This window comes from Pseudophryne corroboree, chromosome 6 (genome assembly GCF_028390025.1).
Source record: "Pseudophryne corroboree isolate aPseCor3 chromosome 6, aPseCor3.hap2, whole genome shotgun sequence".
Taxonomy (NCBI): Eukaryota; Metazoa; Chordata; class Amphibia; order Anura; family Myobatrachidae; genus Pseudophryne; species Pseudophryne corroboree.
The window spans coordinates 109,521,999-109,538,138 of NC_086449.1; the positions used below are offsets into that span (position 1 = coordinate 109,521,999).

Below are 16,140 nucleotides of genomic sequence, written 5' to 3' on the forward strand. Positions count from 1 at the left end.
ATTGGCTGGTGCGTTATCACCTTGCACTTATCACTTCTTTATCACTTCTCCAGGCTTAATACATCTGCAACATAATTTTTTCTTCCCATTTTGCTTCTAGTGTTCGATAACGTCAGAAACAAATGGCTGTGTTTGTAAACAGCAAAACTTTCAGTATAGTATGTATGCCATTAACCTGTCAACAGCTGAAAAATCTAATAACTGGGATTGTTTCATTCACATGACTCTAGAAGCAGTACTGAGAATCTCAGGCACAGAAATAGCACGCATCCTTTCCGCTGGCTGTGATAGAACAATGTGCCTAATTCAGACCTGATCGCAGCAGCAAAATCTTTCTCAAATGGGCACTACGGGGGGGGGGGGGGGGCAGATATAACATGTGCAGAGAGTTAGATTTGGGTGGGTTATATTGTTTCTGTGCAGGGCAAATACTGACTGCTTTATTTATACACTGCAATTTAGATTTCAGTTTGAACACACCCCACCCAAATCTAACTCTCACTGCACGTTATACCTACCCCCCCTGCACTGCACATGGTTTTGCCCATTAGAGGAAAATTTTGCTGCTGCGATCAGGCCTGAATTAGGCCCAATGTGCCATAGTCTAAGGCTTGCGACTCATATTATAGTGACAGCATTATAGATATGATAGCAAACAAGATGGGCTCTGGTACGTACAACTGACAAGTGCAAAAACAAAACAATAAAGTTATATTCCGACAGGGGTATAAGGCGGATAAACCTCTGTGTCAGAGGCAATTACAGCGCTAACCTTGCATTTATTTGAATGAGCCTCTGATTTTGTGTGCTCCAACAAAAGCTGCGGCTCGTCCTTGATGAAGACATCACAAGCCAGGCAGTGGGCAACTGAGATACGATGCAAGAAATGCTCCTGACCTATCCCTGAGAGACAAACACAATGGATGCACAATAAGACACAAATAACAAAGGAATGTACTTTGTAGAAAAGAAGTGTGAAGCTAAACCGACTGCAACCATGTGAAGAACACAAACTGGACAAAGGACAAGGAAAGAGCCAGGTAGATAACAATAGCAATATACAAAACCACAACAGGAGTGTTCAACTGGTACGAAATGATCTATGTAGGATGGAAATAAACAGGAAACGATACATAAATAAAGGTCTGATGACACACCTGAAAAGTAGCCTCTGACGGGGCGTAGATTCTGCCTCTTCCGTTCTCGGGACACTTTCCTTTTCAGATACAAAAGGTATTCCTAGAAATAGAGAAAGAGTGAGCATCCTTTCTGATAGGAAGAGCAAATCTCACAGAACACCCCGCAGGTCATCACCCACCTGAATAAAGTCCACTCTCTGGTTGGGTAAGAATATATACAGGTATTTTATGATGTCTCTGTGCTGAGTGGAGTTTATGTGCATCTGATGTTCAATCTCGTCTTCAGTGTGAAACTTGCACAAGGTACAGGAAAACGTTGTGGTGGCCTCATCGTTCCCTGGTCTGTCATCTGTTGGGGTCCTTTGGAAATGGAGCAGAGAGTAAACAAAGGAAACCAAAACTACAATAAGACGACATTTGTTGCTGGAACTGCTGAATAAGTACAAAAGTTGACGATGACATCAGTTCTAAGCAGGGATCATAAATTATAGTTCAGTTGTTCTGTAAGTTGGGAGAAGACTGAGACCACACTGTCTAGAGGTTAGCATCAGATATACCTCGCAGGAAGATTTATACTGATATAATGGTCTAATGCTGAGACTACCCAACTCCATAGTCAGGCAGCAGAGGTTTAGGATAAGTGAACCATAAGGGGCCGCAATCCTTACTGATTTGCAGTGGAGGTGGTCTCCTCTGTCTTAAGCTTCTTGTTTGGCGGACTGTTCACATCTAGGGAATAAAACAGAGTTGCTGTAACCTCAAGCACTCACTAAATGATTAACTTGTAATGTAACAAAGTAATGACCTGCCTTCCCCGCAGACTCACTTTTCTTTGTGTCTCCATTCTGTGCTTCAGTCTTCTTTACCTAAACAATAGAACAGAAAACATAGATCCTTTTTAGTCTAAGAACAATGCTATTTTGTATGGATATATATGCACTATTATTAATTGCGTCAAGGCATTGCATGCATCTTTACTAAACAAGTATAAAATGAAAATACTGTTAACAGACTGAAGATCTGCGATTCTTTTGTCCAGGATATTTCCTTGCAGGCATAAATAAATTAGGGAGGAGGTAATTGGACAATAAGTGACATTTTGATATACAGAGAATGAATCTAAAGTGCCTTGTTCAGCCTAATCCTAACCTTCCAATGGGAATGGTATCCAGATAGTGGCATCCCAGCATTCAGAATCCCAACAGATCCCAGTATTTTAACCCTACCACTAACACACCCATCCTACACCTAAACCCTAACAGATTCCACCCTAGCCTAACTCTAACCCTCTCCCAGTGCTTAACCCCAGCACTTACAGTCGGGAAACCGCTGTCTGCATTCTGACTGTAGGGATCCCGACCGCATCCTTTCCTTTGTTCCGTAGTTGGAACGCACAGTACACATCACAAATATACCAAACTACCCCAAGCACTTGGGACAGTAACTGGGTCAAAAAGCTCAAACTACAAAACAGCTCAACAACCATGCTTCTTGCGGATGTACTTGCTGATCATCCTCCTTACCAAATAATCTGCACTACACAGGACACTATAAACCAATCACAGACTTTTCTTACATCACTCTGCACCAATGACGACACCATAGAAGCTAGATCCTTTCTAAAACATTAACTGGACACAAAAATTAAAGTAACTTTAGGTTTATCTATGCAGCAAGCTATTGTCTTCTGCTATGCTCCAGTACATATCAATGTTCACCTATGTAACAGATTTTTTGAGGACGAAGTGGTGTCTTATTATAGGTTCTTATAGGTGCCCAAAACTCTCACAGCTGTTTGTGAATGTGATTAATAGTTTTTTTTGACACAAACTATGTGCTTTAGGTTTTGTAATCTGTTAAAGAGCAAGAAAAGAGGAAATGGTTATGTCATCTTGCAGTGCATACAGTGTTCTCCCTCCTTTTTCACGGGCACACTAACCAGAGTTTTTCGCACACCATCCAGCTGACAGATGTGGAGTTTAGGCATCAGGCACCCAGGGATGGTCCAACTTACAGAAGCAACACAAAGTTGTCCCCGCTAGAACAATAATCCCGGCCAGGGCCCTCCCTCAACTTTGTCTCAACCTCAGTGTAACCCGTACCCTGGATATCTCATAATGCTGGGGAGAATATTGCCATCCTAATATGAGTGGTGTGTATGCAGGAATCAAGCAAAACAGAATCCTGCTCTACACACCAGACTGAGAATGATGGCATAGCTACATGAATTATAGAAAAGCCCCCACCTTTCTAGTGTTTGACCTCACCACTGTCCACAACTGCAACACAAACCGGTTTCCTATAACGGAAGAGTAAACCTCCAAATTGGCAGTGAAGTAAAAGTGGGCAAAACCAACATTATAAACCCTGTGCTCACCGTGGCGTCTGATTTTGCTGGTTGGCTGGCAGTTTTGTTTTGCTGCTCTGGAGCCTTTGTGGTGTCTGCCCGGAAAAAATAGAATAAACAGTGACCATACAAAGAGGATGTAGAAGACAAATCTGAAAACAAAGTCTCATAGATGAACACAGTAGTAAAAACCATATCCTGTCCCAGTTACTATGGAGTGATAAGTCCTAGGTCTGCCCTATCTTTAATTCAATATTGGGTGAACTACTGTTCGAGGCGTGGTGGTCTGGGCCTCCTCACATTCCACAGACACAGAGCTTCTTACTATTAAGCTAGGGGACTAACTTCAGGTCACAGTTTGAGAAAGTACTTTCCCTGCCTCAAGATGCCTGAAGAGACTTCTGCCCAGCCCAATAACCCAAACACACAAAACACTCCAACAAATAGGAAACCAATGTGTGAACTCAATGATCCAGGCCTTCCTATCTACCCCTGTAGACGGGTAGGATAAAGGTTACTATGGCAACAAGCTGATGCAATCTATGGGGCTGATTCAGAGGAGCATGTCAAATTGCTGTGAGCGATTTGCAGCTGTGCATGCACAGACATTTCAGTGCTGCTGTGATAGTGTCAGACAGTATCAGAAGTAATACGCCATACCGGGCATGCAAAAATAGTTCATTTAGTGGGCGTGCCAGTGGCTGCATTCACAGATGCACGTTTGGAGGCATAGGAGGCCACGGTCAGATGCAGAACCTGACGTAGGGCTGGGGCAAGTTTGATGGCGCGACCGTGGTGTAAAAAGGACGCACCAATCTGTATTTCCATTGTGGTGAACGCTAAAAGTGGGTGTCAGAGTTCATGCACATTTGGACGCACAGAACTACACAAGGGAAGAAGTTTGTAGCAGCATTTGTATAAACTCCTAGATGAGCAGCCACCATCAGACGCCGCCGCGGTACTCAGGGAAACGCTGGGATATGAGGACATACGTACCACTTTTTTCCTTTGCCGAGCCCAATCCTGGAATGGTCTTGATTTCTACATAGGTCTTTTTTTTGTTTTTTATAAAGTTTTTTCTGGCCATCTACATAAAAAAAAAAAAAAAAAAAAAAAAAGGAAGAAGATTAATGGGAGGTAAGAGACTTCATACATTTTAAAGATCTACTTGAATTCCGGTGTGCTCCCAGAATTCCTATAATGCTTCTGTAGATGTTATTGCTGGATTACTCCGGAGTATTACACCAAATTTTACCTCCAGTGGATGCTGCCGTACTGACAGGCCAATATAAAAGGAAACTTCACCCCCGTAGTGGTCAACTTATCATAGACAATAGTAAGACGTGTTACCTGGATATAATATCAAATATGCATGGGAGTAGCTCAATATTTTTAGTCTAGGAAGCAGACAAATTTTAAAACTTCTCTTTATGGTACCTGCTTATAAATAGGGGATCATACATACGGCAACCACTTCCTGTACACAGAGCATACCCCTCTTACAGACATTGCACTCACTTACAGCCACATCATAACCTTTTCTATCCCCCACCTCACATACTGTATCTTCATCTCACTCCTGTATCTGGATGGTAGGTAAACAGTCAATATTTTCATGCTTTACCATCCACGTGGACTACGATTGGGAATAGAACCCTGACAAGCAAAGCGAGCCATGCAAGGGGACGCAGTGCACTAATTGTGGTTCCTGGTTATGTTATGGTCAAATTGACACCAAAAACGAAAAAAAAAAAAAAAAAAAAAAAATATCATGTCGACATGTCCCGTGTCCACCTTTCCCCCCATGTCGACCTTGCCCGTGTCGACCTACAGTGGCTGACTTATTGACTGTCTGCCTTATCCAGGTTGTCCCATCGATCCATAACCCTTATACCAGCCCCGTTCTAGCCACATAACACCAATCCCCTACTCCCTTCACTGGCTGCATGTAAGATGGCGAATCATCTTCAAGATTGGCTTACTGAGTTTCAAAGCACCACATGACCAGGGCCCAAGGTACCTGAAGCAGCTTCTGATTCCATACTGCCCCACTCGATTACTGCGGTCTGTAGATAAAGGAATTTTAGCAGTACCCAGAATGTCCCGTAATTCATCTGGGGGTCGAGCTTTTAGTCATACGGCTCTGACTCTATGGAACTCACTTCCCCGCTCAGTGCGAGAGGCCCAACAATAGAATCCTTCAAAAGTAGACTCAAGACTTTCTTGTTTACTCAAGCATTTCCATAATGTCCCTTTAGTATCTACACGAGTCTGTATTTTATGAAAAGCGTTTCTGTACTTCATTGTTTCTGTACTATATTATGCTATGTATCTGTTAACCGCATTGAGTCCTGTTGGAGAAAGAGCGCTATATAAATAAAATGATTATTTCTCCCCTCCAGTTCATGCTCTATGATCCCTCTCACTTCTCTAACACATCCATTTCCCACAGCATATTCATTCTCCACCCTTCTTCATCCCACTGCCACCCTCATCTTCCTTCTCTGCGTATAATCCATATCAATTTGCCCCTTTATCACAATCATACCCCCATCATTGTCCTGTCCCCAACACACGGGCTCATGAGAACACTGCTGCTTTCTTCTAAAGTAGACATGAGCAAAAAAGTTTCAAAATGGTATGCAGAACGTGCTCCACAAGCTGGTTTTGCTACTGAAATTCACTACTTCATCAGGTGGAACACCTTGTCAAACTCAACTACAGAACAGAATGAGTTTACAGACTTCTTCTCATTCCTGAGAGATGCACATGTATAAAAAGCATAACGTATGGATATTCCGGTGAGTGGCAAATAGCCATTTCAGGACTGAATACTCGAACTCTGGACCTCTGTGAAATGGCATGTTCCACTGAGAAGCTTAATTCAAAAACAAACTTTGTACCAGCCTCAAGTCTACGTAAGCTAGAGTAAGGGCAATGCACAAATGAAACCAGCTGCAGCTTACATTTATAAACTTAGGAGCGACACTTTTACAGGACAGGAAAATCCTAAAGAGCACTCACCCTGGAATCTCTTTGGCCAAACGGTCCTGAAAAGTTTGGGCGAGGTCTTACAGGTCTTTCCCAGAAGACATTTCCCCGCTCATTTTGCCAACCTTCATTTCTGTTAAATCCTGGATTCCCAGAGTCAAGATGGAAAGGGAGACTGTAAGAATGAGAAATTGTACGTTACAGACTTTAAGGGCTCAATTCAATTAGGTGCGAGTCTGCACATGCGAGTTCATAACCTCAAACGGGATCAGTACGAGATCCCGCCGGACGAGAATCCCAACAGGAAGGCGAGTGCAACGCAGCCTCGCTACGCTCGGCACACTAAATTTATTCTCCCTCTATGGGTGTCGTGGACACCCACAGAGGGAGAATATGTCGGGATTGTGCCGGCCGGGATCCCAGTGTCTGTATTACGACCGCCGGGGATCTCGTCCAGCGGGATTTTGACCGCATATCCCTCAAACTTGCAGACTTTGCTTGAATGCATATTCCCAAGAAATCTAAGATCAATTCAGAAATGTCAATTTGCTGTTCTTACGGCGAAGGGGTACGAATTTTCTAAAAAATGCAACCTGTGAGAAGTGCACGAAAAAGTGGGGAAACCTTCCTGACCCCCAAAAGGTGACAAAATCATTACCAGAATCAGGAGGCTGTTAGTGGGCATAAGGAAAGTACTGTGGACACTCCTAAAACGTGTGAAATTGCAGTTTTGTGCATTAAAAGAAAAAAAAAAAGATTTTACTTACCGGTAAATCTATTTCTCGTAGTCCGTAGTGGATGCTGGGGACTCCCTAAGGACCATGGGGAATAGACGGGCTCCGCAGGAGACATGGGCACTTTAAGTAAGATTTTAGATTCTGGTGTGCTCTGGCTCCTCCCTCTATGTCCCTCCTCCAGACCTCAGTTAGAGAAACTGTGCCCGGAAGAGCTGACAGTACAAGGAAAGGATTTTGGTAATCCAGGGCAAGATTCATACCAGCCACACCAATCACACCGTATAACTTGAGATAAACTTACCCAGTCAACAGTATGAACAATAACAGAGCAACAGGTCAACCATGATGCAACCATAACATAACCCTTATTTAAGCAATAACTATATAACAAGCATTGCAGAAAAAGTCCGCACTTGGGACGGGCGCCCAGCATCCACTACAGACTACGAGAAATAGATTTACCAGTAAATAAAATCTTATTTTCTCTAATGTCCTAGTGGATGCTGGGGACTCCGTAAGGACCATGGGGATTATACGGGCGGGAGAGTGCGGATGACTCTGCAGCACCGATTGAGCAAACACAAGGCCCTCCTCAGACAGGGTATCAAACTTGTAGAACTTTGCAAAAGTGTTTGAACCTGACCAAGTAGCCGCTCGGCAAAGCTGTAATGCCGAGACCCCTCGAGCAGCCGCCCAAGAAGAGCCCACCTTCCTAGTGGAATGGGCCTTAACTGATTTTGGCAGCGGCAATCCAGCCGCAGAATGAGCCTGCTGAATCGTGTTACAGATCCAGCGAGCAATAGTCTGCTTTGAAGCAGGAGCACCAAGCTTGTTGAAAGCATACAGGATAAACAAAGACGCTGTTTTCCTGATCCTAGCCGTTTTGGCTACATAAACCTTCAAAGCCCTGACTACATCAAGCAACTCGGAATCCTCCAAGTCAGTAGTAGCCACAGGCACTACAATAGGTTGGTTTATATGAAAGGATGAAACCACATTCAGCAGAAATTGTGGACGGGTCCGCAATTCTGCTCTATCCGCATGGAAAACCAGATAGGTTTTATGTGACAAAGCCGCCAACTCTGACACCCGCCTAGCCGAAGCCAAGGCTAATAGCATGACCACCTTCCACGTGAGATATTTCAACTCCACCGTTTTGAGTGGTTCAAACCAGTGGGATTTCAGGAAACTCAACACCACGTTAAGATCCCAAGGTGCCACTGGAGGCACAAAAGGGGGCTGAATATGCAGCACTCCCTTTACAAACGTCTGAACTTCAGGTAGAGAAGTCAACTCCTTTTGAAAAAAAATGGATAGGGCCGAAATCTGGACCTTAATGGAACCCAATTTTAGGCCCAAATTCACTCCTGACTGTAGGAAATGAAGGAAACGGCCCAGCTGGAACTCCTCCGTAGGGGCATTCCTGGCCTCACATAACGCAACATATTTTCGCCATATACGGTAATAATGTTGAGCTGTCACGTCCTTCCTAGCCTTTATCAGCGTAGGAATGACCTCATCCGGAATGCCTTTCTCCGCTAGGATCCGGCATTCAACCGCCATGCCGTCAAACGCAGCAGCGGTAAGTCTTGGAACAGACAGGGCCCCTGTTGCAACAAGTCCTGTCTTAGAGGAAGAGGCCACGGGTCCTCTGTGAGCATTTCTTGCAGATCTGGATACAAAGTCCTTCGTGGCCAATCTGGAACAATGAGTATCGTTCTCACTCCTCTTTTTCTTATTATTCTCAGCACCTTGGGTATAAGAGGAAGAGGAGGAAATACATAGACCGACTGGAACACCCACGGTGTCACCAGGGCGTCTACAGCTATCGCCTGAGGGTCTCTTGACCTGGCGCAATACCTCTGTAGTTTTTTGTTGAGGCGGGATGCCATCATGTCCACCTGTGGCAGTTCCCACCGACTTGCAATCTGTGCGAAGACTTCCTGATGAAGTCCCCACTCTCCCGGGTGGAGGTCGTGTCTGCTGAGGAAGTCTGCTTCCCAGTTGTCCACTCCCGGTATGAACACTGCTGACAGTGCGCTTACGTGATTTTCCGCCCAGCAAAGAATTCTGGTGGCTTCCGCCATCGCCACCCTGCTCCTTGTGCCGCCTTGTCGGTTTACATGAGCCACTGCGGTGATGTTGTCTGACTGAATCAGAACCGGTTGGTCTCGAAGCAGGGTCTCCGCTTGACGTAGGGCGTTGTATATGGCCCTTAGTTCCAGGATGTTGATGTGAAGGCAAGTCTCCTGATTTGACCACAGACCTTGGAAATTTCTTCCCTGTGTGACTGCTCCCCACCCTCGGAGGCTTGCATCCATGGTCACCAGGACCCAGTCCTGAATGCCAAATCTGCGGCCCTCGAGAAGGTGAGCACTCTGCAACCACCACAGGAGTGACACCCTGGCCCTGGGGGATAGGGTGATTAACCGATGCATCTGAAGATGTGATCCGGACCACTTGTCCAGTAAGTCCCATTGAAAGGTCCTCGCATGGAACCTGCCGAAGGGAATGGCCTCGTATGATGCCACCATCTTTCCCAGGACTCGAGTGCAGTGATGCACAGACACCTGTTTTGGTTTTAATAGGTTCCTGACCAGAGTCATGAGTTCCTGAGCTCTCTCTATCGGGAGATAAACCCTTTTCTGGTCTGTGTCTAGGATCATGCCCAGGAAAGGCAGACGAGTCGTAGGGACCAACTGCGACTTTGGAATATTTAGAATCCAGCCGTGTTGCCGTAACACTTCCAGAGAAAGTGCTACGCTGATCAGCAACTGCTCTCTTGATCTCGCTTTTATAAGGAGATCGTCCAAGTATGGGATAATTGTGACCCCTTGCTTTCGCAGGAGTACCATCATTTCCGCCATTACCTTGGTAAATATTCTCGGTGCCGTGGAGAGACCAAACGGCAACGTCTGAAATTGGTAATGACAATCCTGTACCACAAATCTGAGGTACGCCTGATGAGGCGGATAAATGGGGACATGAAGGTATGCATCCTTTATGTCCAGAGACACCATAAAATCCCCCCCCCTTCCAGGCTTGCGATAACCGCTCTCAGCGATTCCATCTTGAACCAGAACCTTTTCAGGTACATGTTCAGGGATTTTAAATTCAATATGGGTCTGACCGAACCGTCTGGTTTCGGGACTTCTAACATGGTCGAATAATAACCCCTTCCTTGTTGAAGGAGGGGAACCTTGACCACCACCTGTTGAAGATACAATTTTTGAATCGCAGTTAACACTAATTCCCTCTCGTGGGGGGAAGCTGGCAGGGCCGATTTGAGGTATCGGTGAGGGGGCATCTCTTCGAATTCCAGCTTGTATCCCTGAGACACAATCTCTATTGCCCAGGGATCCAACTGGGAGTGAACCCACTTGTGGCTGAAATTTCTGAGACGCGCCCCCACCGGGCCTAGCTCCACCTGTGGAGCCCCAGCGTCATGCGGTGGATTTTGTAGAGGCCGGGGAGGACTTTTGTTCTTGGGAACTAGCTGTGTTGTGCAGCTTCTTTCCTCTGCCCCTGCCTCTGGCAAGAAAGGACGCACCTCGAACTTTGTTTTTCTGAGATCGAAAGGACTGCATTTGATAATACGGTGCTTTCTTAGGCTGTGAGGAAATATATGGCAAAAAATTTGACTTTCCAGCAGTAGCTGTGGAGACCAGGTCCGAGAGACCCTCCCCAAACAATTCCTCACCCTTGTAAGGTAAAACCTCCATATGCCTTTTTGAGTCGGCATCACCTGTCCATTGCAGAGTCCACAGGACCCTTCTGGCAGAAATCGACATAGCATTGATTCTAGAACCCAGCAGACTAATGTCTCTTTGAGCATCTCTCATATAGGACAGCGTCCTTAATATGCCCCAGGGTCATTAATATAGTATCCTTGTCTAAGGTATCAAGTTCCTCAGATTAGGTATCCGTCCATGCTGCTACAGTACTACACACCCAGGCCGACGCAATTGCCGGCCTCAGTAAGGTACCTGAATGTGTATAAATGGACTTCAGGGTACCCTCCTGTTTTCTATCCGCAGCATCTTTGAGGGTAGCCGTATCCTGTGACGGCCAGGCTACCTTCTTGGACAAGCGTGTTAAAGCCTTGTCCACTCTAGGGGACGATTCCCAGCGTAACCTGTCCGTTGGCGGGAAAGGATACGCCATAAGAATCCATTTGGAAATCTGCAGTTTTTTTATCTGGAGATTCCCAAGCCTTTTCACATAACTCATTTAGCTCATGTGAGGGGGGGGGAAGGTTACCTGTGGCTTCTTTTCCCCATACATATGAACCTCCTGTCAGGGACTGGGGTTTCCTCTGTGATGTGCAAAACATCCTTAATTGCTATAATCATATAACGGATGGATTTAGCCAATTTTGGCTGTAACTTTGCATCATCGTAATCGACACTGGAGTCAGAATCCATGTCGATATCTGTGTCAACAATTTGGGATAGTGGGCGCTTCTGAGACACTGACGGCCTCTGTGACATAGGATCAGGCATGGGGAGGGACCCTGACTGTCCTAAGGCTTCAGCTTTTTCTAACCTTTTATGTAAGGAATTCACACTATCATTTAAAATCTTCCACATATCCATCCAATCAGGTGTCGGTGCCGTCGGCAGAGACACCACATTAATTTGCTCCCGCTCTGCTTCCACATAGCCTTCCTCATCAGACATGTCGACATAAGCGTACTGACACCACACACACAGGGAATGCCCTTTTCGAAGACAGTTCCCCCACAAGGCCCTTTGGAGAGACAGAGAGAGAGAGTATGCCAGCACACACCCCAGCGCTATAACCCAGGAGTAACACAGTAACTTAATGTTAACCCAGTAGCTGCTGTATATTGTGTTTTTGCGCCTAATTTATGTGCCCCCCCCTCTCTTTTTACCCTCTTCTACCGTGAATCTGCAGGGGAGAGCCTGGGGAGCTTCCTCTCAGCGGAGCTGTGGAGAAAAAAATGGCGCTGGTGAGTGCTGAGGGAGAAGCCCCGCCCCCTCGACGGCGGGCTTCTGTCCCGCTCAAATATGCATTTTCTTGGCGGGGGCTCATACATATATACAGTGCCCAACTGTATATATGCTTACTTTTGCCAAAAGAGGTCCATATGCTGCCCAGGGCGCCCCCCCCCTGCGCCCTGCACCCTTACAGTGACCGGAGTATGTGAGGTGTGTGACGCCGATTTCGAAGTCTTCTTGCTTCTCATACTCACCCGGCACCTGTCTTCCGGCTCTGCGAGGGGGACGGAGGCGCGGCTCCGGGAACGGACGGCGAGGGTGAGATCCTGCGTACGATCCCTCTGGAGCTAATGGTGTCCAGTAGCCTAAGAAGCAGGACCTAGCTTCACAGAGTAGGGCTGCTTCTCTTCCCTCAGTCCCACGATGCAGGGAGTCTGTTGCCAGCAGAGCTCCCTGAAAATAAAAAACCTAACAAAATACTTTCTTACAGCAAGCTCAGGAGAGCTCACTGAACAACACCCAGCTCGTCCGGGCACAGTCTCAAACTGAGGTCTGGAGGAGGGACATAGAGGGAGGAGCCAGAGCACACCAGAATCTAAATTCTTTCTTAAAGTGCTTATGTCTCCTGCGGAGCCCGTCTATTCCCCATGGTCCATACGGAGTCCCCAGCATCCACTAGGACGTTAGAGAAATAATATAAAGCAAATTAATCAGTGGTGGCTGCTGCCCCTGGGCTGCAGCTCCAAACATACACTGCAGGGGAGAGCCATTCAGCACATATAAGCCTGCAGCAGACTCCTGTGAGCCAATGGGAGTCTGGGGGCGGGATTAGAGAGGACGATGGACAAGCAGAATAAAGGTCTCCTGTGTTTCGGCAGGTCAGTAATACACAAAGCGACGGCTGCTGATCCCTGGGTAAGGCAGCCAGCACATATTTTACATATAACATCACATGTATGTTTATATGTGCTGACTGCCTCCCCCCTGCAATGCATGGTCAGGGCTGCAGCCGCCAAGGAAACTAATCCTGTTTAATTACAAAGGAATTAAAAAATAAATAAAAAATAATATGAAGCTTTTGGGACAACTCCATTTTTTCAAAAAGATAAAAACTCAAAAAGCAATTAAAATTATTGCGCATAATCTAACATTTAATTTTGTCGTACTTTGCACTTATTTTTTCTTTTTTTAACCCCAATGATATCGCCCAAATTAAGCTAACTGAAAAATTCCAAATGCCTAATTAGTTCTTAAGGTGGGGGGTGATTTGCCTTGAAATAAAGATTTTCTCTACCTTTTACCCACAGGGGGTGCACACAAACCCCCACAAATTTCATTTTTCAATCTCCTACCATGTTCACTAGTGCATCCTTCTCCCTTGCATGCCACGTATTAAAGTTGATTGTTATGTACCTCATTTAGGTGTAATACGATTTTAATACCTACCGGTAAATCCTTTTCTCTAGTCCACAGAGGATGCTGGGGTCCACTTAGGTACCATGGGGTATAGACTGTTCCGCAGGAGCCATGGGCACTTTAAGACTTTTCAAAGGGTGTGAACTGGCTCCTCCCTCTATGCCCCTCCTCCAGACCTCAGTTATAGGAACTGTGCCCAGGGAGACAGACATTTCGAGGAAAGGATTTACTTTTAAACTAATGGTGAGATTCATACCAGCTCACACCTCAACCATGCCACACAACATGGCATTCAACAAAACACACACCAACAGGCATGAACCATTTGCAGCAACTTGCTGAAAACAAATGTAACACAACTTGTGTGACGAGAATGAACAAACTGCAGGTAAAGTACGCACTGGGTCGGGTGCCCAGCATCCTCTACGGACTAGCAGAAAAGCATTTACCGCTAGGTATTTAAATCCTATTTTCTCATACATTCTAGAGGATGCTGGTGTCCACTTCAGTACTATGGGGTTATATCAAAGCTCCAGTAAGGGCGTGAGAGTGCGGATGACTCTGCAGCAACGATTGACCAAACTTGAGGTCCTCATCGGCCAAAGTGTCAAACTTATAAAATTTAGCAAATGTAATTGACCCTGACCAAGTAGCCGCTCGGCAAAGTTGTAAAGCCGAGACGCCCCGGGCAGCCGCCCAAGATTGAGCCCACTTTCCTAGTAGAATGGGCCTTCACCGACTTCGGTATCGACAATCCTGCCATAGAATGAGTGTGCTGAATCGTACCTCTGATCCAGCGCGCAATAGTCTGCTTAGAAGCAGGACACCTAATCTTGTTGGGAGCAAACAGAATAAACAGAGCCTCTGTTTTCCGTATCCTAGCTGTTCTAGTGACATAAATCTTCAAAGCTCTAACCACATCTAGAGACTTTGACTCAGTGAAAGTGTCAGTAGCTACTGGCACCACAATAGGTTGGTTTATGTGGAAAGATGAAACCACCTTTGGAAGAAAAGGTTGGCGAGTTCTCAACTCCGCCCTCTCTTCTTGGAAGATCAGGTAAGGGCTCTTGTGAGACAAGGCCCCTAACTCAGACACCCGCCTTGCGGATGCCAAGGCCAAAAGCATCACCACTTTCCAAATGAGAAACTTCAATTCTATCTCCTGCAGAGGTTCAAACCAATCTGATTGAAGGAACTGCAACACCACATTAAGGTCCCATGGTGCCACTGGGAGGGAGGCTGGATGTGCAGAACCCCTTTCACGAACGTCTGAACTTCTGGAAAGGAGGCCAATTGTTTTTGAAAGCAAACTGATAAGGCCGAAATCTGGACTTTGACCCCAATCTAAGGCCCGCATCCACACCAGCCTGGAGAAAATGGAGAAAACGTCCCAATTCAAACTCTTCCGTAGGAGCCTTCTTGGATTCACACCAAGACATTTTTTCTCCAAATACGGTGGTAATGTTTAGACGTTACTCCTTTCCTGGCCTGAATAAGGGTGGGGATGACTTCCTTGGGAACACCCTTTCGGGATAGGATCCGGCGCTCAACGGCCATGCCGTCAAACGTAGCCACGGTAAGTCTTGATACACGCACGGCCCTTGCTGCAGCAGGTCCTCGCGAAGAGGAAGAGGCAGAGGATCTTCTATGAGCAACTCCTGAAGATCTGGGTACCAAGCCCTCCTTGGACAGTCTGGGGCAATGAAGATTGCTCAAACTCTTCTTATGATCCTGAGCACTTTTGGGATCAGCGGAAGTGGAGGGAAGACATACACCGACCGGAACACCCACTGGGCCACCAGTGCACCCACTGCTATTGCTTGAGGGTCTCTCGACCTGGAATAATATCTCTGAAGCTTCTTGTTTAGACAAGATGCCATCATGTCTACTTGAGGAACTCCCCAAAGACTTGTCACCTCTGCGAAGACTTCTTGGTGGAGGCCCCACTCTCCTGGATGGAGATTGTGTCTGCTGAGGAAGTCTGCTTCACAGTTGTCCACTCCCGGAATGAAAATTGCTGACAGAGTTCTTACATGTCTTTCTGCCCAGAGGAGAATCCTCGTCACCTCTGCCATTGCCGCCCTGCTTTTCGTTCCGCCTTGCCTGTTTATGTACGCGACTGCTGTTACATTGTCCAACTGGATCTGCACGGGATGATCTTGAAGAAGATATACCACTTGTAGAAAGCCGTTGTAAATGGCTCTCAATTCCAGAACGTTTATGTGAAGGCAGGCTTCCTGACTTGACCATTTCCCTGGAAGCTTTCCCCCTGTGTGACAGCTCCCCAGCCTCGGAGACTTGCATCCATGGTTACCAGGACCCAGTCCTGAATCCCGAACCTGCGTCCCTCTAGTACAGAGGGTCCTCAAACTCGGTCCTCGGGGGCCCACACAGTGCATGTTTTGCAGGTCTCCTCGCAGAATCGCAAGTGAAATAATTAGCTCCACCTGTGGACCTTTTAAAATGTGTCAGTGAGTAATTAATACACCTGTGCACCTGCTGGGTTACCTGCAAAACATGCACTGTGTGGGCCCCCGAGGACCGAGTTT

The 16,140-nt window shown here is 46.3% G+C and overlaps 1 protein-coding gene across 2 annotated transcripts in view; it reads right to left on the minus strand.

The window, feature by feature from the left end:
• LOC134936565 (A-kinase anchor protein 8-like) overlaps positions 1–16,140 on the minus strand; it is a 90,643-nt gene that overhangs the window by 19,849 nt on the left and 54,654 nt on the right. For both annotated transcript variants that reach the window (XM_063931651.1, XM_063931650.1), the window contains 8 exons: positions 6,511–6,652; positions 4,483–4,573; positions 3,517–3,581; positions 1,966–2,005; positions 1,808–1,868; positions 1,319–1,499; positions 1,158–1,239; positions 773–903 (listed from right to left, as the gene is read on the minus strand). In XM_063931651.1, the coding sequence (XP_063787721.1) occupies positions 773–903; positions 1,158–1,239; positions 1,319–1,499; positions 1,808–1,868; positions 1,966–2,005; positions 3,517–3,581; positions 4,483–4,573; positions 6,511–6,652 (793 nt within the window). The remainder of the gene's footprint in view (positions 1–772; positions 904–1,157; positions 1,240–1,318; positions 1,500–1,807; positions 1,869–1,965; positions 2,006–3,516; positions 3,582–4,482; positions 4,574–6,510; positions 6,653–16,140) is intronic.